Source organism: Pelophylax lessonae (genome assembly GCF_965119305.1).
Source record: "Pelophylax lessonae genome assembly, chromosome: 1".
NCBI classification, from domain to species: Eukaryota; Metazoa; Chordata; class Amphibia; order Anura; family Ranidae; genus Pelophylax; species Pelophylax lessonae.
In genome coordinates, this window is record NC_138768.1 from 587,087,615 (window position 1) to 587,111,304 (window position 23,690).

Here is a 23,690-nt window from a genome sequence, read left to right on the forward strand (position 1 = left end):
CCATTGCATCAGATTGACAGCCACATAACCAGCATTTACAGAAGGATAGGTCAGATAACTTTTCTCTTATGACACTATGAGAAATGTTGGTTTAGTGAAAGTAGGCACTTTCCCTTTTTTATTTGCTTGAATTAAAATAGAAATGTTTATAATCACATATCTTTCAAGCGCTAAGATTGAACTAATATAGAAACCAAGTTAATATGATATTGGGGCTTAGAACAATAATAATAAACTAGTCTGTGCCACAAACCACTCAACACTTCTAGGTGTATGTGAATGAAACACCCCAGAGTAAACAAATATTTAGACAGCACAATGTTTTTTGCTAGAAAATTAATTGCACAAAATTGGATTTTTCTACATTCACTGACAGTTATGGACATGGACAATCAATTTCAATTTGAAATGAGAACAATTAAGTTATCCAAGTTTTAAACAAATTTCAAAAGATTTTGGCAAAATGGGTACCAAACTGTTGAAAATACACTACAAACTTGGGAATTTTAAAGCAAATGGACCAATGAGTATAGATAGATAGATCAGAATGTGTTATGTTTTAAATATGTAAAGGTGGGTTTAGCTTGGCATTTCCGTTTTGTGAATGTGGTTTATTCTCTATTTTCTTGTTTTTGTTGTATGTATTTGTCAGAAAAAAAAAAAAAAACTTTCAATAAATAAAATAATAGCACAGAATATTTATACACACCCCTGATCTTCTGAATCATGGCTAAAGTAACAAAATGGTAACAAATACATTTTGGCTTTTTTGCACTGCTACATTTCCATTAATTTGGTGTTTAAGGCCTCATTTACACAGGCACTGAGGCACATGAATAAGGAATTTGCTGGAGCTACATCAGACATTAGTAAATTGGGACACAGTGTCTGTATGGACACACCCACACATCTGAGTTTGACAGGTACACAGGGACAGCTGCACAGCCCTGAACGCAGATAGTGTGCTAAAACTAAAAAATGCAATCATTTGAAAAATGTAATAACCTTGGTTGTTAAATAAGGACATGCATTCACACAGAATAAAGTGTTTGCTGCTACCCCCAACTCTTCATATTCCTGATATGTGCCTGCTGTACCATGTATTTGTATGAAAAAGTCCCCTGTACTCTTTGTATTGCTTCCATTGTGTGAAGTCCCTGGTGTTCCAGCCAGTCCCCTTGCTTTCCTATTAAAAACTGACTATACTAAGCACACCATGTTCCATTCATTTGGGAAGCTCAGTGTTCTGCTATTTCTCATTCCCCAGCATTTATGCAGCTGAGAGCAGAGGGAATGTGATCACTTATAAAAAAAAGGGAAAAAATGTTTTTTGTATATCTATACAAAAATGTTTTGCCTTTCATTTTTACTTTCTATTTGAAACTGAATGGGTTGTTTTACAAAGTGATCCTTTATAATCACTTTAATACACTTAGACGTTTAATAAAATAGGAATTTGAGGAGAAATGAGGAACAGAGGGAATCTGTGCCAAACGAGGGACAGTTGGGGTTATGTATTCTTTCTGCAATCATTTGAAGAATGTTTGAAAAGGTAATAACATATAAATAACTTGATCTATTTGGTTGTTTTTGCAATTGAAAGCTGGTTGGCAATGACTGAGGGTGGTTAACATCTACTCAAAATTGTCAGAATGCCTCTTTCACTGCCCAGCTTGTTTGTTGGTGCGTTTTTGTTTTTTTTGCTAAGAAATGCCTTGATATCTGATTTCCTGGCAAATCATAGATTCCCAATGGGATCTGGCAAGCTTGCACTTATGTAAGACACCAGTTTCACCCTCAAAATAGTTAACTGGTACAGACAAAAAAGTTCAGAAGCCAGGTGCTGAAACACCAGTATTTCCTAGTGGCACAAACAAAAGAGTCTTTTATAGACCCTCAAGTGTAGAATTGCACACCTTGCTTCAGTCCCTGTCATGCAGTCCCTATTCCTAGGTAATACAGTAAAAATAAATTTAGGTCTGTAGTTTTAAACCCTTCTAAAGAACAGATGGTAAATACCATACCGGTTTTTCGCCTTCCCAAGGAAACAATGTCACCAAGTCATCCAAATTAGCAATTATGATATCAATGTTAAGGTCATCCATCGCTGATTTTCCCGTCAGACCTGTAAAATATAAGCAAGAAACCATATTTGTAAAATTCATGAACTACAAATCACCATAGACCATGAACCATATATCCCCCAGATATAAGAGATGACAGCTCTTTTCAAACCAATAAACATTTAAACTGCCATCCCTTGTATCTAGAGGATATTAGGGTCACAGCCAGTTATTCTGCCTAGTGTTAAGGAGTTAGGACCTGGTTCCCTGCTGGGACCTATAGTTCTATAAGCCTTTCTTGTTTTCTCTTACTTTTTTGTTTTTTTCCTGCATAGATCTCCAATCAACAGCCAGGGTGGATAATCTAGATCCATTGATCACCCCAATCAGGCAAACAAGCGCAGGCAGACCTTTAGCTACGTGCTGGGTAGGCTGCGACAGCCCCATCCTGGAGCAGGGCAGCCAACGAGTTAAACATCTTGAGGGAATACATATGACCAGACGCTGGAGTCCATGTTATAGTGTTACCCTGGCCAACTGCCCCCACTTTGGTGGAGAGGAGGATCTGTCATGGGAGCCTTAACTGCAGACTCCACTGAATCACTAAGGTGCTCCCCTTCCCTCCCTGGATGCGGTGTGGATGCTCCCGGGGGTGATCAGCCCTCGTCCGTGGTACGTTGATGTGGTGCGGCTGGTCTTGGTCACTCCCGGACAGTTGCCTCTTCAGGAGGAACGCCTATCCTAGGGTCCAGCCTATCACCCTGCTTTACTGTCTCTGGCTTTGACAGTATTGCTACTGAAGTTCAGATTTTGACGAACAAGGGATTGTCGGGTTTGGTGATCCCCACAATGTTGAAGGCAGGCAAGTCTACCTCTCAGAAGCTATATCGCTCCTGAACAGCTTATATTGCCTAGTGCAAGGCTCTGGGTGTCCACCCATGCTCCTCCTTGGTGGCTCAGGTTTTGGCCTGTCTCCATTGGGGTGTTGAACAACAGTTTGCTTTAAGTACCATTAAAGGCCAGGTTTCTGTATATGCAATCTTTTCTTAGCACCCATTGGCCACATATTATTATTATACAGGATTTATATAGTGCCAACAGTTTGCGCAGCGCTTTACAATATGAGGGAAGACAATACATTTACAAGACAATTCAATACAGGAGGACTTAGAAGGCCCTTCTCGTTACAGCTTACAATCTAGAAGGGTGGGTTAAGCAAAACAAAAGGCAATAACTGTAGGGGATGAGCTGATGGAGAAAAGGGAGTAGAGTGTTAGGTGAAGCTAGGATATTCCTTGATCAAAACTTTCTTCCAAGTAGTTCATGTGCCTCCCACTTTGCGCTCCCCATTGCCACTTGAATTTGGTTCTTTCAGTCTTCAGTCCTGCAGAAGCCTCCCTTTTGAAGGTTTTTCAGGATATTTTCCTGCTTACTCCTACTCAAATGTTGCCACCTTGGTCTTGGTGGGTGTTGGCCCTGGTGGCTTTATCTTGTAAGTCTCCCCATCTGGTCTTGCACAAGGATAAGGTAGTTCTCTGTCCATGCCCATCCTTTCTCTGAAGGGATTGCCAGATTTTCACCTGAATGAGGACTTGTCCTGCCATCCCTGTGTCCACTGTTATGTCCTATATAAATTGCGTTGGACTTGTATCAGGCAGTTCTTGTATACCTATCTGCTATGGCCTCCTGCCAGAGGTCAGATTCTCTATTTGGACTCACGGATGGTACAAGAAAAGGCCTGGCATCCTCCTTTGCTACTATACACCAATGGATTTGGCACACAATTTTCAGATGTAATCCACTGAGGGTCAGGTTTCCTTCCTCCCCTATTACAGCGTGCTCCACCAGGGCAATTAGTGCCTCCTGAGCATTCCAATATCCGGAGTCTTTGTTAAAGGATCGCATGGCAGCTACCTGATTGTCTGTGCATACTTCTGCGACATTCTACAAGTTGAAATCTTTGCATCTTCAGATGCTTGTTTTGGCTGCAGGTTTTGCAGGCTGCTGTTGAAGGTTCCTTATTTGCCCCACTGGTTTTGTTTGGGTGGTTGGCATGTTGCCTAGATGCTCCAGTTTTTTATGTTCCCACCACTCATTGTGGAACTGCTTTAGGACATCCCTATTTGGTTAAATTTAAGAAGAAAGGCTGTGTCCATTAATGAACGTAAGAGATAACATGATTTTTTTGCTACAGTTAAATACCTTTCTCTGAGTTCATTGATGGATGAGGCACCCACTCCACTTTAGGAATTTATACATCTGACACTGCTTTGTGACTAAAGCCTCGTACACACGCAACGATTGTTGGCCGTGAATTTTCGGCCAACGTCCGATCGGCCGATTGTCGGCTTGTTAGTATGATGCTTCCGACAACCGACTCAGACTTTTCGGCCGAACAAAATCTGGTGTGCATGCTATAAAACTTTTGTTGGCCGTCAACAGAACGGCCAATTGTTCGTCAGTCAGTACAGATTTCGGCAGACAAAAAGCTGATGAGCAAGACTGGGCATGCTCAGAGAAGAAAAAACACACGGAAAGTAACCAGCACATGACATCACTTCTGAGGTAGATTTTTGTTGGCCAACAAAAGTCCAGTGCAAGTCTAGAGCACATTTCAACCAACACAACAACACTGGACAAAAGTCGGCCGATCGGTCGGCCGACAATCGTTGCGTGTGTACGAGGCTTTACTGGCTCTCCTATAGTAGTGGTCCTCAACCCCGGTCCTTGGGGCCCACTAACAGGCCAGGTTTGCAAGATAACTAAATTAAATCACAGGTGATCTCATTTGCTGCTCAGTGATTGCAGTATTCTAGTCTGCATCTCCCCAAGGCAATACTTAAAATCTGGCCTGTTAGTGGGCCCCGAGGACCGGAGTTGAGGACCGCTGTCCTATCGCAGAGAGAGGGTTTTATACCATTGAGGACTGACCATAAAAGGTGGCCAATTCTTTGCTGCTTAGTGTCCTACACCAATAGGTGGCGCTATAAACCCTGTTTGGTCAAACATAAGAAGAGAGGCTGTGTCCATCAATGTACACAGAGAAAGGGATTTTAGTGTAAGTAATAAAAAAACAACTGGTTTTGTGTTCATTTTAATTGTAATGTGTGAGGAGCAGCTGTCAGTCTGCCCTCCAAGTCAACTGATCAAGGAGAGGGCTTTCAAGCCCTGTAAAAGTAATTGGGCACCTGTAAAGCTGCTCTGATCACTTTTACTGTAAACTCAATGGCCATCTGTAAAAATTAATACCAGGATCATGGCTGCAGCTTGCTGTGCAGAATGTATTTTTACATAAGCTGGACAGCAAGAGATTTTTAAACTGACTGGAAGTGAAATTAAACTGTATTTCTGGCAAATAACAAGGGTGGATGGCCACTGCCCTAGCAGACATGTACCAGCAAAAATAATGGTAAGTTTTACTTGACCTACCCAGGACTACTCTTCTTCCCCCCCCCCCCCTTGGTGTTGTGGTATGTATGCGTTGAGTGTATGTGTGTAGGCCCCCCCCTTTTTTTTTTTCTCTTCCCCCCCCCCCTCTCCCTTATCCCCTTCCCCCCCTCCCTTCCCCTCCACTCCCCATCATGAGTCGCCTTCCCTCCTCCTCTGTGCTCTCTGCCGGTTGGTTAAGCCGACTGGCGAGCACTCTCCACGCCTTTTCTGAACGCCTTCTTAAGATGTGCCTCGTAGCTCTACCCCTCCTATCACCCCCTCCCCCCCTCATGGGGACGGTCGCCGGACCCCGTGCTGGGGGAGGACGTTGTGCTTGGTCCCTTCCCCATGGGACACTTGCACCTTTCGGCCTTGCCCGTCGTGCCTTTCCGTGTCCTGCCTGTGTCCCTTGCTACACCCTGCCTTGGACGGCCTGAGGTTATTTTGTCTCCATGTACTAATTCCTATGCCGCCCTCTGTCCCTATGGACCAACGGATGCCTACACTTGTTGAGGAGTTTCTCTCCTCTCATACTGTTTATATACTGTTGTGTATTATTTTGCACTGTTCACTTTATATTGAAATATGCTATTTTTGAGAGTATTATGTACCTCTTGTTTCTGTATGGCGTTCATTTCATGTAATGCTCTTTACCCTTTTCTTAATAAATTGTTTTGGAAAAAAAAAAAATAATGGTAAGGTACCCTTCTCATGTTAGGGGAATGTGGCCTGGGGTGGATTCAGGAGGGAAGGGGGCACACATTCATCCACCCCTTTCCTTGCCTTCCTGGCTGCATGTAGCTAATGTAGTTCGGAGGTCTGTAGCTATTGAATCTGCAGACAGTTGATGACTTCTGCACACTGAGTTGTAGCATGCGCTGACCCCGCTTTGTCATTTTACGTTGCCTACCACTTCGTGGCTGAGTTGCTGTTGTTTCCAGTTGCTTCTACTTTGTTATAATACCACTAACCATTGACCGTGGAATGGACTTGCAGCAAGGAAATGGACTTATTGCACAGGGGCAAAGTATCACGGTACCACAGTTGAATCCTCTGAGCTCCTGAGAGTGACCCATTTCTTCACAAATGTTTGTAGAAGCCTAGGTGCTGGATTTTATACCCCTGTGGCCATGGAGGTGATTGGAACACGTGAATCCAATGATTTGGAGGGGTGTCCCAATACTTTTGGAAATATAGTGTATTTCATGTCTGAGGTTTACAATAACTGATATGAATGAGGAGGAGAACCCCATGCCCCCTTGCTTACATGGCTGGGGATTCCTAGGAATCAAAGTGAATAAAGCCAGTGATGTCACTGGTTGTTAACGACTTGGTGGTGTATGCACCTGCCGGCTTTCTTAACAACCAGTGACAGCGAAAAGCTGTCATGTATAATAAGGTAAGTAATACTGCTATAATACATAATGTTTGGTTCCTGAAGAAACATTTTCTCAAATGAATGAGTTTTTCATAGTGAATGTGGTTTTAATTGAGGAAAGTCCATTAAATAAAAGCACACACTTTTTCTATACTTTCAAACGACATTTGTAATGTCATATCAAATGTACTGTTGAGTATTTTCGTACGAACATTTGTTTGAAAACCTAGTAGTGTATGGCCAGCATTACTCCTGATCCCAGTAAAATCTCCAAAGCCTGAAAGTCAAAACTGCTGACCTACAATTAAAGGATAAGTTCACTTTTTAGAAAAAAATAATAAATGGACACTTTTGTGCAGGTAAAAAAATGTGCATTTATATTTTTTTCTCTTTCGTTCATTGACAGACATAGCTCCTGATATGCATAACCATTGGGTTATACTGCCCCCTACAGAAGTAGGACACTAGGCAGAAAAGAATTCTGACTACACCCATGGGCAGTCCCAGGGGGTATACTCCCTCTCTCTGCTATAGCCACTTCATTTTTTTTCTGCCCAGTCAGGAGTAAGGACCTATTTCTTTGCTGGGATCTTTGGTCCTGGCAAAATTTTTTAGATATAACATTTTTTCCTCCTGGATTTTTTCCTGGGAGATCTACAATCAATTGCCTGACTGGGCGACGGGCTGGATAATCTAGATCCAGTGGTCACCCCAGTTTGGACAGCGAACGGGTGCAGACATCAGCTCCACGCTAGGTAGACCGCGACATAGCCCCACTGGATGGGGGCTGGCCTGCCCCCCTTCACGCTGGGGCTGTCTGGGTGGTCTGGCCACTTTCCTGGTGATGGGGGTGGGGGGGGGGGGGCGCCGGGGACCGGACGATCGACTGTGCGGGGGGAAGGGGGGGTTGTACCTTTTGGGGGCTCCTACCAGGGCCCCCGTCTTGCCTGGATCTGTCCTTGAAGCCTGGTCTCCCTCCTGGGTCCCTGTAAGCCTTGTGGGGCCGCCATTATGTTGTAGCCTGTGTGTTTCTATACACAGCAGCCATGTTTGTGTAGTCTGGCGGCTATTTTGCAGAGTTGTATAAAGTACTCGAAACCCATACTTGAGTAAAAGTACAAGTGCTCGATCAAAAAGTGACTTGAGTAGAAGTGCTCGATCAAAAAGTGACTTGAGTAGAAGTACTAAAGTATTCAACATTTTTTGTACTTAAGTATTGCAAGTAGTTTTTTTTAAAAATTTTGCTACTCAAGTACTGAAAGTAAAAGTACCAGTAGTTTTGAAAAAAAAATTGCTACTCAAGTACTGACAGTAAAAGTACAAGTACTGTGTTATGTAGTTATTAAAGAAAGAAGTCAAAAGTTTGAACATCATATTGTTTTTTTATTATTTCAAATGCAGCTTTTATTTATACATACAGTAGCTTTTATTTTCGTATGCGCTGATAATACACGTTTTGAGCTTCATGAAACCTGCCATCTACTGTTCGGGCAGTGGTAATTTTTATAATAGTAATGAGTAACTATGCAGCACAAAAAAAAAAATATTGGAGTAGAAGTATTGAAATCATCGAAAAAATGTAGTGAAGTAAAAGTTGAAGTAGGAGAAAAAAATTCTACTCTAGGAAAGTACAGATACCGCCTTTCGGTACTTAAGTACAGTAGTGAAGTAGTTCTACTTAGTTACTATACATCTCTGCTATTTTGTTAAGGTTTGCCATTAGAAATAGCAGCGGACATGACAGTCGAGCCCTGTGGGTGGCGATTTCAGCTGTGGGAGCCCCTCCTTACCTCCTGGTGCTGACTCCTGGGTCATTTTACTTCCTGTAGTAGTGCAGATTCTCCTGGTGGCTGCAGGTGCCTGTTTCTGTGGCTGGGGAGTTTGGTGGGGTCCTCTCTCTCTCTGCTGAGGATCGCTTGGTGTTTTGTGCCTGGCGACCGGGTGGTGCTGCCAGCGTGGTGGGGGGTTGTCCCTTAGCAGTGTTTTACACTTTGGAGTCTTTGGAGCATGTTTCCCCACCTGATCCCCTCTCTAAAGCTGCAAGGCCCTCTGGGTCCCAACCATCCATCTATGCACTGACGGCGGTCCTGGAGTCCCGGGTGGAGGTGGAGGTAGCTTGTGGGCAACAGGCTAGCTAAAAAGCACCCCCCCCCCCCGCCTTCCCCTGCCTCATCAGATCCTGAATCTCATTCGGCCACTGTGGGCGTGGGTCACCCTGCTGGGTCTGCAACCACGTGCCTGGAATCCTCTGATAGTGAGGATAATTCCTCCACGTCGGTGACCGTGCACGAGAAGGCACTGGTGGATGTACCGATTGTATCTGTACATGAGACCCTGCAGATGGAGGACGCAGCTGAAGCTGCGACGGAGGCGCAGGTGCCCTTTGGCACTCACAAGCTATCCAAAGCGGCAAATGATTTTCCTTTCCCTGCCTATTTTGACAGAATTGTCACTATAGAGTGGGGACGACCAAAGCGTCTCTGTGGGGTCCCTAAGTGCTTTACTAGGCATTACCCTTATAAGGAGTCCCTTCTTAAGAAGTGGACTGTGCCACCATTGGTGGACCCTCCGATTTCCAGATTAAACAAGGCAACCATGATTCCGGTTGAAGAGTCTCCGGCTTTTAAGGATCTGGATGGCTAGAAGGCGGAGGCTGTGGCCCGCAACATGTACACTCTGGCTGAATCGGCAATGAGGCCGGTATTCACCATTGCCCTAGTGGTCCTTCGGCATGTCTTTTGGCTCAAGTGCTGGTCTGCGGATCACACTTCAAAAAAGGCCTTGACTGATTTTACTTTTCAAGGAAATCGCCTGTTTGGAGCTACACTGGATGACATCATTAAAGGTCTCACAAGGGGAAAAGAGTACTTTTCTTTTGCAGGCTACTAAGGGCAAGGAACCTCGTCATAGAGGTGGGCCTTCCTTCTCAGCTCATAAGAAGTTTTTTCATCCTTCAGGGTCGACTGACAAGGGCTCGAAGCCTCTCAGGGGCTCTTCTGGAGGATCCAAACGAACCTGGTCTGGCAAGCCAAGATCGGGCTTCTCCAGACCTGTGGACAAGCCTCCTTCTGCATGAAGGTGTGCCCTCACCTGTATGGGGGGTGACGGGACATCTTTGCTGGTTTCCGGACCTGTGGACTTCCCGGGTGCAAGACAAGTGGGTCCACAGCTACAAGATCGAGTTTCGCTCTTGTCCCCTGGCAAAGTTTCTCTGATTTTCATTGATGGACACAGCACCCATCCCTCTGTGGAGTTATAATTCTCCTGACACTGCTTGTAACAAAACTGAGTGGCTATAGCATAGAGAGTATACCCCCCTGGGACTGCCCATGGGTGTAGCCAGAATTCTTTTGTGCCTAGCGTCCTACACCTGTAGGGGGCAGTATAGCCCAATGGTTATGAATATCAGGAGCTGTGTCCGTCAATAAACATCAGAGAAATGGATTTTACGGTAAGTCACAAATCCCATTTTTTGGAGCCTGTAAAGCATTGCACCAACGATAAGCAGAACTCTGGTGCAATGCAGGTCGAAATCTGTCAAAATATCTGTGTGCCTGGTACATCCCGTATGAGCAAGCACATACAATCCACAGCCGCAAAGGAGTTGTAGTTCATTCACACACGCAAAGCTGTGTGAATGAATGATGCGGCCTCACTGATTTAAAAAAGTGACAGCTAGTTTGGGGAACTTCTCTCCGTACTGCTTTCATGGTTAGGGGGGATCGCACAGTGACTGTAGCATTGGAAACATGTTACATTTTCCACCCTAAAAACAGGTGGAACCTGTAACATGTTCCCAAAGATAAACTTATTCTTTAAGACCGTGGGTTTACTATGTGTTGCTTTTATGATTTATCTACTACTCCAGGTTTCATGTAATTAGTGGACCCTGCCAAATGGGGTGACAGGGTCTCTGTAATGCTGGGTATTACAAATGTGTCACATGAAATCACTTGGGCATAGAACTCTCACTGTCAGCACATAGAACAACATAAACTTGAAAGGGCTTTTCCACTTCATGGTTCCCTTCCACATGAACTCTAATGAAAACAGTTGTGGAATGACAGTCAAGTACATGGGCGTGTTAAATGAGTGCCCTAGCCTTGTTTGCACACAGATACAATTGCCACTTATCTCTCTGACTTGTTTCCAGTGCTGACACATACCACCTGTCTATGCAGGAAAACATACACTCTGTAGGTTGCAAGGAACCCAACAAGTATAGCCAGCTTAGCTTAACTGCAGGTGAAATCTGAAAGTGCAAAACATGGACAAAGGCAGGAAGGGAATATGGAGATAGGGAGCCAACAACATAAAGCAATCTGCAGAATTTAGAAAATAGGTTAGCTCTTTATAAAATAAATGAAGTATATAATGCCTCATATACTACAGCACAGTGATATACAGTATCATAACATTTTAACAATAACATTTAAATGCTTTTATTGTCCGGTATTTATCAGTGCACTGTATGAGGCATTATAGATTACATTTATTTTACACTTTTTGGTGTTTACAGCAGCGATTTTGGCTGTTGGGGTTTTACATATGTTATGATTATCATTTAGTTCAATAGCGGGAGATTATAAACATACATATAACATACATGTATATATCTCCATTTAGCGCAGAGTGGGTGTTGTTTGTTCCTGGGTCAGCTCTTTACATAATGTGGAAAACCTCTTTGAATGTGTCACATCCTTGACCTTGAAATTAATAATCTACTTCAAACATCATAGTTCTTACACATCATTCCCTCACCATTAAGCAGACATTTTCTCTACTTGTCTGCTTTAATGCTTTAACAAAGTTGTTACAGAAATCTCTGCGCTGCACTTGTCACTTTTCCATTTCTTCACACAGTGCCACTAGTGATTTAAGTGATGTATCTCATCTGTCCATTATTTAAAAGCTACTTTTAAACTGCAGCACAATTTAAAGTGATAGTAAGGTCTTGTGGTTTTGGGGATTTTTTTTCATTTTTTTATTATTTTTTTTGCACAGAGCAGCCCCAATCTTCCTCTTCTCTGATACCCCGCTGGCTCTCCTGACAAGCCACTTACTATAGGGGCACTCTTGCATGCTCACTTCCGAGCCAGCTCTGTGTGTCCGTAAGGCACACAGTGCGTGGCTCGCCCCCCCCCCCCCCCCACTCCATCTGGCTGTGATCAACCACTTATGGACCACCCGCCGTGTATTTACGTTGGTCTTTTTGCGGTAAATATCGGGGTTATGGCAGCAGATAGCTGCCATAACCCCGATATTTTTTTAAACTGCAGGCAGTCCGCTTTAACATAGGATTTGCCACGGGATCAGCTTTATGGGCGGTGGGAGAGGTGCCCCCCCCTCCCCTTCCCAGTCATTTTCGTCGGCAGCGGGGAAAACAATCCGATCCGCTGTCCTCTTAGGCAGGAAGTCGAGTGAGGGAAAGATGGCCCTCACTCAACTCTATGGCCTTCAATGTCAAACGTCATTTCCTAGCAACGGCCTTAAAGAATCCATTTGTTTTTCATAATGGAAAAAAAAATACTTTTTTTTATTTTATTTTTTTTTTTTTTTTTTAGTGTAGATGTGAGATCTGAGGTCTTTTTGATTCCCAGATCCCACATTAAAGAGGTCCTGTCATGCTTATTTCTATTAGAAGGGATGTTTACTACAGCTCTGCTCCACATATGCTGATATCACTCAGCTCCTGCACAGCTTGCCAATCAAACCATCTATACAATAGGAAGATTGGACCATTGAGACCAAGCCAGACGAACACCGGGGACGAATGCTGAGAGGATCTCACAGCTGTATACGTTTTACACAGAATTTGTTGCTTATATTAACCTTTGTAATGAGGGTCAATGTGATTCGGTAAGAGGCTGTGTGGTTGGGTGCTGGTGACGGTCCTTTTACAACTCATTGTATCAGCAGGAGAACACCCTTTGTTTGGTTCTTTTTCCCCTGGATGTGGACACTGACTTTACTTATTGATTAGCGCTACATTTTTTAATTGTCAGGGGATTTTTAAGTACCAATGTTTGTTGCCATTCCACGAGCATGCGCAATTTTGAAGGATGACATGTTGGGTATCTATTTACTTGGCGTAACATTATCTTTCACACTATAGAAAAAAATTGGGCTAACTTTACTGTTTTCTTATTTTTTAATTTAAAAAAATGTATTTTTTCCGAAAAATTGTGTTTGTAAGACCGCTGCTCAAATACAGTTGATAAAATTGTGATAAAATATTGCAACTATCTCAATTTTATTCTCTAGGGTCTCTGCTAAAAAAAAAATATAATGTTTTGGGGTTCTAAGTATTTTTCTAGCAAAAAAAATTGCTACAACAAGTGTCAGAAAAAGGCCCGGCAGAAGTGGTTAACAGCTGCAGGAAACAATGGTTCCTGTTGCTGTGTCTCAGCCAATGAAATCAGCACATTGCTGAATCAAGATCAGGTTCGGGTAAGTATTAGGAGGGGCTGCGGGGGAAGCTGCACACAGGTTTTTTTTTTAACCTTCATGCATAGAACAACCACTTTAAGAATTAAACATTTAACTTAACGCAAATTTGCAACAGTATGTTGCTATAATAATTGACCTTACCTGCTTGTTTGGCCAAGTGTCTGCTAATAGCAAGGCTCTGATTATAGACCACTCCATCAATCTCTAAAACTGGGAGCTTTCCGAATGGGTAAGCTGCAAAAAAAAAAAAAAAAACAGTGAAGAAATCATAATATAAAATCAAATGGCATTCACTGCACACTGTCCAGTGAGTATCTTTCCAGGTGAACTGCAGCAAAGTATAGTAGATATAAAATAGTAGAGTCACTCACAAGTCTTGGACAGGAGTATATGTCCAAACGAGGAGGGTTTTTTTTGTCCAACATTTTGATGGATCATAGAGCATATTTATCCAGGTTTGAGAACTATCTGTGACTTTTTTTTTTATTTGCATTAACAGTTACATTTTGTGGAAAAACTTTCGGTGTATAACCCCTCCTTCTAAAATTCAAGCAGTACTCATATATAAAGCTTTGGCAAAATGTTAAAACTCCCTTGGTTCATTGGTTCATGAGTAAACTCCCTTGGTTCATTGGCTCTTATAAGGCTTACCTATGGGTACAGTAAATATCTCCTAAACATGAACGGTTTAGGAGATATATACTTGTGAAGCTGCCAGGGACACTGGCGCAAGCGCTCTGAAGGAACAGCATGGGTATGCCGTCCTTCAGAGTGCATGAGCCCTGTGCCATAAACAGCGACTCTCATGACATCATCGCGGATTGTCGTTTTAAAGGACTGCAGCCCACGAACCTGGAAGGAAAACCGGGTGAAGGTGGAAGCCCTGTCAGCTGGAGAGCTTCGCTCTAAGGTAAGTTTCACATACAGGTGGTCCCTGGGTTACACACATCCAACTTAAGCCTCGTACACACGCACAGATTGTTGGCCGTCTTTTGTCCAGTGTTGTTTGTTGGTTGAAATGTGCTCTAGACTTGCACTGGACTTTTGTTGGCCAACAAAAACCAACTTCAGAAGTGATGTCATGTGATGGTTGACTTTCCGTGTGCTTTTTCTTCTCTGAGCATGCCCAGTCTTGCTCATCTGATTTTTGTCTGCCGAAATCTGTACTGACTGAGGAACAATTGGCCGTTCTGTTGTTGGCCAACAAAAATTTTATAGCCTGCACACCAGATTTTTTTTCGGTCGAAAATTCACAGTTGTTTGTCGGAAGCATCATACTAACAAGCCTACAATCGGCCGATCGGACGTTGGCCGACAATTTACGGCCAACAATGTGCACGAGGCTTAACAATTGACTCATACTTACAAACGGAGGGAGACAATAGGAAGAGAGGAGAAATCTACCCCTAGGAAGAGACATTCATTCCTGGAAGAGTTATCATGGGAAAAAGATGTCTCCACTGAAGCTTTATCACCAATTCTTGTTTCCACAACAACCCAAAATTTTCAAAATCCAATTGTCATAGGGACAGAAAGTGAGGTGAAATCTTCTGAACAGGGGCACAGACAGCAAAACAAACATTACAGGGGTGGTTAACCCTTCCCTATGCTATCCATAAAGTTTAAAACATTTTTTTTTTGGGCTCGAGCTACATTTAAAAAAATGTACCTGTTCCAATTAATTCAACTTAAGAACTAATCTACATACCCTATCTTGTTTGTAACCTGGGGACTGCCTGTGATATACTAGTATGGGATGCATACTAGCACATTATAGCATTGCCTTTTATATAATGAGTTTACTATAGTTTTAACAAATATCAGGCTCTAAAAAAAAAAAAAAAAAAAAAAACATGACCGATGGTAATTAAAGGCTAAGTTCACCTTTTCATGTAGAATTTCCCTTTTCACAATACATAAAAGCATTTTCCAATGTCTTTTTTGCCCCAGCCATCCCAAAGTACTTATCTCTCACTTAGCTCATTACAAAAGGAGATCCTGTGAGCTACTATGCGTATAGACTGCAGCCTGCACTGATCACTCCCTAATCAATATGTGTGAAAACCTATATATGATATACAAAGTGCTGCGCAGTATGCAAAAAATATTATTAAAAGTCTCACTTAGCTCATCTATATCAGCTTTCAATATTAATCTGTTTCTTTGGATTTTTAAAAAGCTTTTTGAATGGATCACTTCTTGTGGATCATATCACAGCATGCACTGTCTTGTTGCATCACAGAAGAGGGCTTGATAGGGTGTGTTTATTTCTTTACCATCTCTTTTTTTTTTATTTCTGTACAATCTGATTGTACAATCTCCTTTAGATCTACCATCAGCTATGTAGTGCAAGAGCCTGTCTGATTTGATACAGATTGAATGGATTGTTAAGGTGGTTCCTCCTATTCCATAGTTCTGGTAAATCTAAAGGAAATCGTACAGAGATTGTAAAATCAGATTGCATAGTGTGTGGCCAGCTTTATACAAGTACATAGGAGGGAGTGGGCAGAGACACTCTATTGTCAGGTCCCATTCACATCTCTACGTAGCGGGAACTCACATTCCTGCATGCGTTTTTTTTTTTGGGGTGTCCTGCTGTGCTTTCTCTCATCATGCATAGGGCAGTCTATTCCTTTGAATGGGCTGCCCTATATGCAACAATCGCCCCAAAGAAGCTCCAGGACTTTTTATGGAGTGAAGAGTGGTGCGTTTGCATCATGTTTGTTGCACGGCAAATGCATGCCTGTTACCCGCACTTGGGTTGCAATTAACACGATAATACAAGCATGCTGTGCATTTGCAGCGCAGCTCTGAAACGCATGACAATGCATGTGTTTTCTGTGCAGTTTGCCAGGTGTTCAGAAACACGCAGATGTGAATGGAGCCTCATCATTCTTGTGTAAACACACCAATTTCACTTTCAGGTCCCACTCACACCCAGCATTGTGGGACCATACCTTTTTTGGCTTGTTTTTCCTGCGACACACACAGAGCAGCCAATTGGTTTTAGTGGGTTGTCCTATACTTGGCAAAGTAGCTCATGAGACATTTTGGCATGTTGCTTACTGTATTTTACTGCGTTGTTGCTCGTTTTCACATGGCATTTGAGATGCTGTTAACAATTGATGGCACCAAAAGTGCAACTAGTTCATTTTAGGTGTATAAAGGTGGCCATACACTATACAATCGGATTGTACAATCTCCTTTAGATTTTCCAAAACTATATAATAGGAGGACACACCATCTATACCAGGTATGTCCAAAGTCCGGCCCGCGGGCCGCTTTATTATTGTTATAGAATCCCTGGACTAGTGGACTGTGATTCATCAAAATGGTTAACCGATTAAACTCTTCTTCTTTGGACATATACTCCTGCCCAAGACCCATGAGTGCCTCTACTACTTTTTATTTATCTAAAGTCAGGAAATTGTAATCAGAATATTTATCTTTTAACTAAAACAAGTAGCATAACAGCTATTGTGTCTTCACTCAGAGCCTAATGACAGGATGCAGAAAATGCCTGGAAGAGACCTCAGTTAGCTCACTTAGTACAGTTTTTCAGCTGCCAGGACATTACTGAACAGTGATCATGTGGATAGTGTGCTGAGTTATTTTATTTACAACATAAAACATGTACATTTAGGTAAATATAGCCCTTTGGTTTTGCAAACAAAGGTCAAAGTCAAATGGGTGCTTTCCTTACTGCACCGATCTATAAAGGTGGGATAGGAAGTGATGGAAATCCCCCGCCAAAGAGTTAGAGAAAGCCATAGAAACCTGACATACACATACTTATGTGTTCCTGTCTGTGCCTATATTTAACAGATTTGTTCCCTGTTTCTGGCTTTATAAAAAAAAAAAGAAAAATGCGCATTTTACACTTGTTCATTCTATCCAGAAAAAAAAGTCTTGCTCGAGCTCAGATTTAAAGTGGAAGTTTTACTTTTTCCCAACTAAGCTTAAATCTGCTCCCACCCCTTCTAAACTCTATTCTATCTACCCAGTGAAAGGAAGATGTGTATATTTACCTATTCAGAGAGTGATCCGGTCCAGTCACATGATCAGATGTCAATGGCAGCTTCAGTGTAGAGGAGGGGCAGTTGACAACGGATGCTCCTATAGTAAGCCTATGGGTGACCCCATCGGCCGTTGCTCGCATTCTCTCCCCTTCACTGAATGTTGCTGCTGTCTGTTTGTATTGTGATTGTATCATGGCTATGTTTTCTTATCTTCTATGGAGTTTATTTAATAAAGCGTTTCATCCTCCGCAATCTGGAGTGTGGTCATCTTCTCTCTATATTGGATCTCCTCTTCACTGAAGCCAGTGGGGTGATCATGTGACCAGACTGGATTGCTCTGAGAATAGGCAAATATACAAATTTTCTTTTCACAGGGTAAACAGAATAATAGAGTTGGGGGGGGGGGGGGTTAGAACAGGTTTAGGCTTAGTTAGGAATTGGATGGAATTTCACTTTAAGTTAAAATGCTATTGAACTCTTAAAGGATCATATCACTAGTTATTCCCTTTACTGTAAATGTTTTTTTTTACTCTTCTATTCCCTCTAATTCTGTCTGATAAATTGTGGTGGATCTTTGACCAAAAAAACAAAACTTCAGCATTACAGGACTCCAATTCATTATGCCACAAAAGGTGCATGCATACATTATAATTCTTTTCATAGCACTTACTCTGCAGCCCCCTACACCCTGAGAGCTAGTACTTTAGGGGTAGCAAATAATCGATTGATCAGTAACTGTCCATTATTCTTTGTTGTCAATTTTCACCATAGTAACATAGATATACTGCATATTTCTTTAAAACTTTTTAAACTTTACTTTCAAACATACGTACATATGTAACATACAAAGCAAATATCAAAAGAATATAACAATGTAATGTATTACATCTGGGTGTACATGATGCAAGAATGTAGGAATTACATGAAATAAAATAAATAAAATATGGATAAGCTCACAGTTTGGTTCAATAAGGCATGGATCCCCCATGAGGTCACCAAGAATGGTCCTGTCCATATTTGGTCCAGTGTCACCTTGGAGACCCCATCCCTTTGTCTACAAAAAGGACCAGGAGCAGTCATTTGTAGCGGGTAAGCAACTAGAGTGAACATCAGCATGTTGGTGGGCATCGCTCATTATGATTGACAATGGATTTACAGTTTATCGTGGATTGCTTTTTTTTTTTTTTTTTTTTTTTTTTTTTAAACTATGTTAGTGTGTTTATTAACATGTATTTTTTTTGTAAATGAGTAGGGATACTATGTACCCCTTAGGCTTCTTTCACACGGCCGCTCCGTGTGAAAGGTCCGCTGCGGGACTTTTTTTTTTTCCACGGAGCGGAAGTCATCCGCTCCGTGTGCCCGCATATCATCCTATCCGTTTGCGGATGATATGCGGACATAATGTAAGTATATGGGCATTGCGGATGTCAGCGGATGATACCGCTGACATCCGATTTTCCTTCCTTTCCGTTTTTTACACGGATGAAAAAATAGGATTCTGTTCCATTCGAAAGGAGGAAAATCGGATGTCAGCAGATGGTATTCCGCTGACATCCGCAATGCCATTCACTTACATTATGTCCGCAAATCATCCGCAAACGGATGGGATGATTTGCGGACACACGGAGCGGCCGTGTGAAAGGACCCTTACTCATTCACCACATAGGGGAGGAACATTATCTGGGGGCCCCATATTTTATAAGGGTATGTCACCAGCTGTGTCCACCGTAAACAGCCAATGACTAATCAGTGTGCAGGTACCATGTGATCGCTGTAACCAATCACAGCCGATCACATGAAAATTGTACGAAATGCATGGCTTCCTTTCATGACATTCGTTCAGACAGGGTCAATCAGAGCCCATCTGTACCATGTGATTAGCTGTGACCATCAATTTAATTCAATAAAAATGATTGCTGATGTAGCACCCTCCTAGGTAGGTGCTAGAAAAAAAAAGCATATATTGGCCCCGTCTGCTTATCAGGGGGGCCTGATTTGTTAGCTGTTCTGTCACATGCCTCCAGGTGTGGCCTGTTGAGTCTGGGGAGTCTCCCCACTGTATCCAATGAGGGATCTTGTTGGGCAGTGGAGGAAACCTAGCCAATAGCACACCAGGGTTTATGACTGTCCCAGTGGGTGGGGTTTGCCGCAATACACCGTGGGATTGAAAATAAATCTGGAGGGAGCATGTGACAGAGCGTATTTTGGTGGTAGCATCAGTCCCAGGAGGAGCTGACGGCTGTCTCTCTTCCTGTAAAAGTGAGACGGTGGTCCAGGCAGTCGGCCTAGGGACCGGAGGTTGAGCTGGACTGCAAGGGATCCAGAGTTGCTGACCGAGTGGAGCTGCTGGGCAGAGATCTTCAGGAAAAAAATAGTGTCGTGTGTACTCAAGATCTGCCCAGGGATCTGCCTAGGAGAGGGGACCACTCTAGAGAGGTCAAATGGGATCCAGGAGCCAGCTAACCAGGAGTGTACAGTAAAGGGGGTGCCAAGTAGTAAAGCCCTGAAGTTTGGGGAGTAAAGGGGGGGGGCACCAGGAAGGGCTCTGAAATGTTCAGCAATACAGTTTGCATTAAAGTCAGCTACCTCAGGAAGGAGTACTTTGGGGAGCTCAAATGGACTTTTCCACAGTCAGAGGTGAAGTTCTAGTAACTGGCCTAGCCAAGACCAGTGTCAGTGAATCGCTAATCAGCGTCAAGCAGCATTTTTCAGTGTCCCTGCCTAATTGTGCATAGTTCAGTTGTTGGAGTATCCCACTTCTCCCATCCAAGTTCTCAAATAAACCCTAAAAAACAAAGAAACTGGACTGGTTCTTGTCTGAGGTGCTCACACTTGAAAAACATGCTTAAAGGTACTGTTGTTGCTAGCGTCCCAGGGGACCCACACTCAGCAGCTCCCTTGGGAGTAGTGCTACACTTATACAAGTAAAATTCACTGGTATAAGCAATCATAATGTGTAAAAAAAAAAAAAATCCTGATCGCTTCTCTAGTGTAGTACACTGTAATAAAACATGTAATAATAAATTAGAAAAAAAAAAATATATATATATATATATATATATATATATTATTTTTTTACATTTGGTCACCAGTAAGAGTCCTTAATCACCGACACACCAGGCATATGATGATGATGCTGAACTGCACTGGTGACAATATGTAATAGGAAAAAAAATGTAAAAAAAAACCCACAGTGCCTCTTAATAAATACCTTGGACTGTCTACTATCCAAAAAGGGGTAATTCGGGGGATATTTGTCCTGTCTTGATGTTTTCAGGATTGATAAATTTTCAGATATACGGTATACCATAGTTCGTGGACTCTATAAAACTTTCCTACAGACTAAATATAAACACCGATTTGGGTTATTTCCACCAAAGAAATCTAGCAGACAACAGTTTGGCCTAAATTTATGAAAAAACGATTTTTATTTGCTTAATTTTATAAACACAAACAAAGAAAGATGCGTTGTTTTTTTTTCAAGATTTTCAATCTTTGAAAACTGTTTGAAAATGTTTTGGCTTAAGTTAGGTTTTTATCAACTTATCCAGCTTGAAATGTAACCCTGCTCTAGCAAATCTCCTATAAACAGGACTTTACACTTGTCGTGCAAAATTAGAAATTATGAATGGGGGTCTGCTTTAAAAAAGCTGGAACATACTCGTTAAACAAGGTAATTGCTTAATTGATCTTCTCAATTGTGCTGGAAAAATGTCAACTAGAATGTTCTAGTTCTAATAGTTTTGTTGTTTTGCAAGCATGAAAATTGAGAAGCCATTTACTACCATGTCATGCTGTCCCAAGCATGAACTTTACACCCCTTGATTGTTTTAATCTATGTAGCCATGATGAAATATAGTTAAGCAACTGAGGCTGGGTTACAGATTAACATTATTAAAGCAATATGCCAACTGCAGCAATCTGTAGAAACCATTCAGTTATTTCTGTTCTGAATGCTCTAAATGTAAAGTAATATCTTAACTGACTGCTATAGGTTGCTGCTAAATGACTTTTCTTCTGAAAAGTTCTTTCTTTCCCTTATGAAGTGAATGTGAAATTATTGATTGCATTAAAGCAAACACCTTTTTTATACAAATGTGCTAAAATGCATGACACATCTTCTTCTCAAGGGAATGCTATGTCCCTGAACAGTTACTAACCTTGAAAGGATACCATCGCTTTGATGTATATTTTGTTGAATTTTGAAATACTGCCCAGACTGTAAACATGCACTTTAAACAACTCTTAATTTTTGGTCCAAAAAAAAAAAAAACTGGCACCGTGATCACAGTTGAGAACAAACTTCAAAAGTTGCTTATTTTGAATGTATTAAAGCATTAATTAATAATACATTAAATGTATTATTAGCAAAAAAACAATCTCTTGTTTGGCTAAAAGCAAATACCATAATCTAAATAGAAAGCTAACAAACAATTTCATATATTCTATCTCATTCATTAAGGGATGCAAGATTTGGGGGATATTTGAGTTATACTGTCACCTGCAGAAGGATTTGGACACTAGCAACAAACAGTTACCAGTTTGGTATAACCCATGCCACTCCCATCATGCCTCACTTTTTTCCTAGTGTCCTAGGAAATGGATGACAGCCTGAAGGACTGCGGAGGAATCCTAGATATTTTATTGATGCAGGGGACTTGGACACTGTAGGCATCTCATCTACCAATCAGCAGTTTGGAATTTTGCAGGTTGTCCCTGCAATACTGGACCTCCTGACCGGAGGGTCGTTCGATCTGGGCTAAAACTCATATTCCAAGCTCATCAGCTGTTCACATCCCAGGCATAGACAATTCGCAAGAAGACTACCCCAGCCCGAAGTGCCTGGACCCAGATGAATGGTCCATATACCAAGAGGTGTTTGAAGACCTGGCCTCCAGGTTCAACAACAAATCAGAAAGGTTTTTTTTTTACCTCTGGTGGAAACAGTGGTTGCTCTGGTGCTCCACAGGATCAGTATAACCTGATCTATGCCTTTCTTCCTCTGAAACTCCCTTCTCATCAACTTTGCAACATTGGGATGGAAGGCATTCTAGTGCTGCTCATAGTTTCCAACTAGTCCAAGGGGATATGGTACTCTGACCTGGCCAAGCTGCTAGCAGACACCCTGTGGAATCCTGAATCTTTCATCCCAAGGACCGATTTACCACCTTTCTTCACAGTTGGCAGCTTTAGCAGCATGGCTGTTGAAGCACAGTTTTTAAAGACAAGGACCTCTCGGTTTCAGTAGTTCCTACATTGTTAAAAGCAGGGAAGTCTACAACCCAAAAGGTCTACCATCACACATGAAAGGCATGCTTGCTGTTGTGCGAGGACTGAAGTTTTCATCTGAGGAAAGACTCTGTGGGACAAATCCTAACCTTTTTACAATCAGTCTAGATCAACATTCAGCCCTGAGTACCATTTCCGGGGCAAATTCTGGGCCTTGCAATCCCATTCCAAAAAACACTAACCACCTGTAACACCTGTAGTTCACAACATTTAGATTTGTCAGCACTTCAAAGACTGACTTTTGAACCTATCAGGGTAGTTCCCCTTACCACCCTTATGCATCGTACACACGCGTCGATAGTTGGCCGTGAATTTTCGGCCAACGTCCGATCGGCCGATTTTCGGCTTGTTAGTATGATGCTTTCGACAACCGACTCCGACTTTTCGGCCAAATAAAATCTGTTGTGCAGACTATAAAATTTTTGTTGGCTGTCACCACAATGGCCGATTTTCGGTCAGTCAGTACAGATTTCAGCAGACAAAAATCTGATGAGCAAGACTGGGCATGCTCAGAGAAGAAAAAACACACGGAAAGTAAACCATCACATGACATCACTTCTGAAGTTGATTTTTGTTGGCCGAGAAAATTTGTGTGCAGTCTAGGCACATTCCAACCAACAAAACACCACTTGGACAAAAGACGGCCGATCGGTCGGCCGAAATCGTTGCGTGTGTACGAGGCATTACTCACAAGGTTGTTTTCCTTGCCACCATCATCTTTGTGAGGCGTGTGTTTGAGTCTGGTGGAAAACCTTTCTGGCCTTACACAAAGATATGGTTGTATTCCATACAAGAGCCTTCTTCCTTTCTTGGTAGTTTCGGCCTTACACCTCAATCAGGACACTATTTTCTTGTCTCTCTCTGTCCAGCGGTAGTATATAAGAAATACATTTCTCTTCAATGTCTGCTGTGTTGTGTGGATTTACCTTGCAGCCTGTGCTTCTATTAGAAAGATTGACACTATTTTTTTCATCCTTGATGGTCCCAATAAAAAGGGAACTCGCTTCTCATTACACCATTTCTCAGTGGCTCAGACAGATCGTTTCTCAGGTTTATGGTCTT

At 42.2% G+C, this 23,690-nt stretch overlaps 1 protein-coding gene across 1 annotated transcript in view; it reads right to left on the reverse strand.

Annotated features, from left to right (window-relative positions):
• HPGDS (hematopoietic prostaglandin D synthase) overlaps window positions 1–23,690 on the reverse strand; it is a 138,195-nt gene that overhangs the window by 5,959 nt on the left and 108,546 nt on the right. The window contains exons 8-9 of the mRNA XM_082243432.1: window positions 13,462–13,554; window positions 2,025–2,125 (exon numbers count right to left, since the gene is read on the reverse strand). Of these exons, the coding sequence (XP_082099558.1) occupies window positions 2,025–2,125; window positions 13,462–13,554 (194 nt within the window). The remainder of the gene's footprint in view (window positions 1–2,024; window positions 2,126–13,461; window positions 13,555–23,690) is intronic.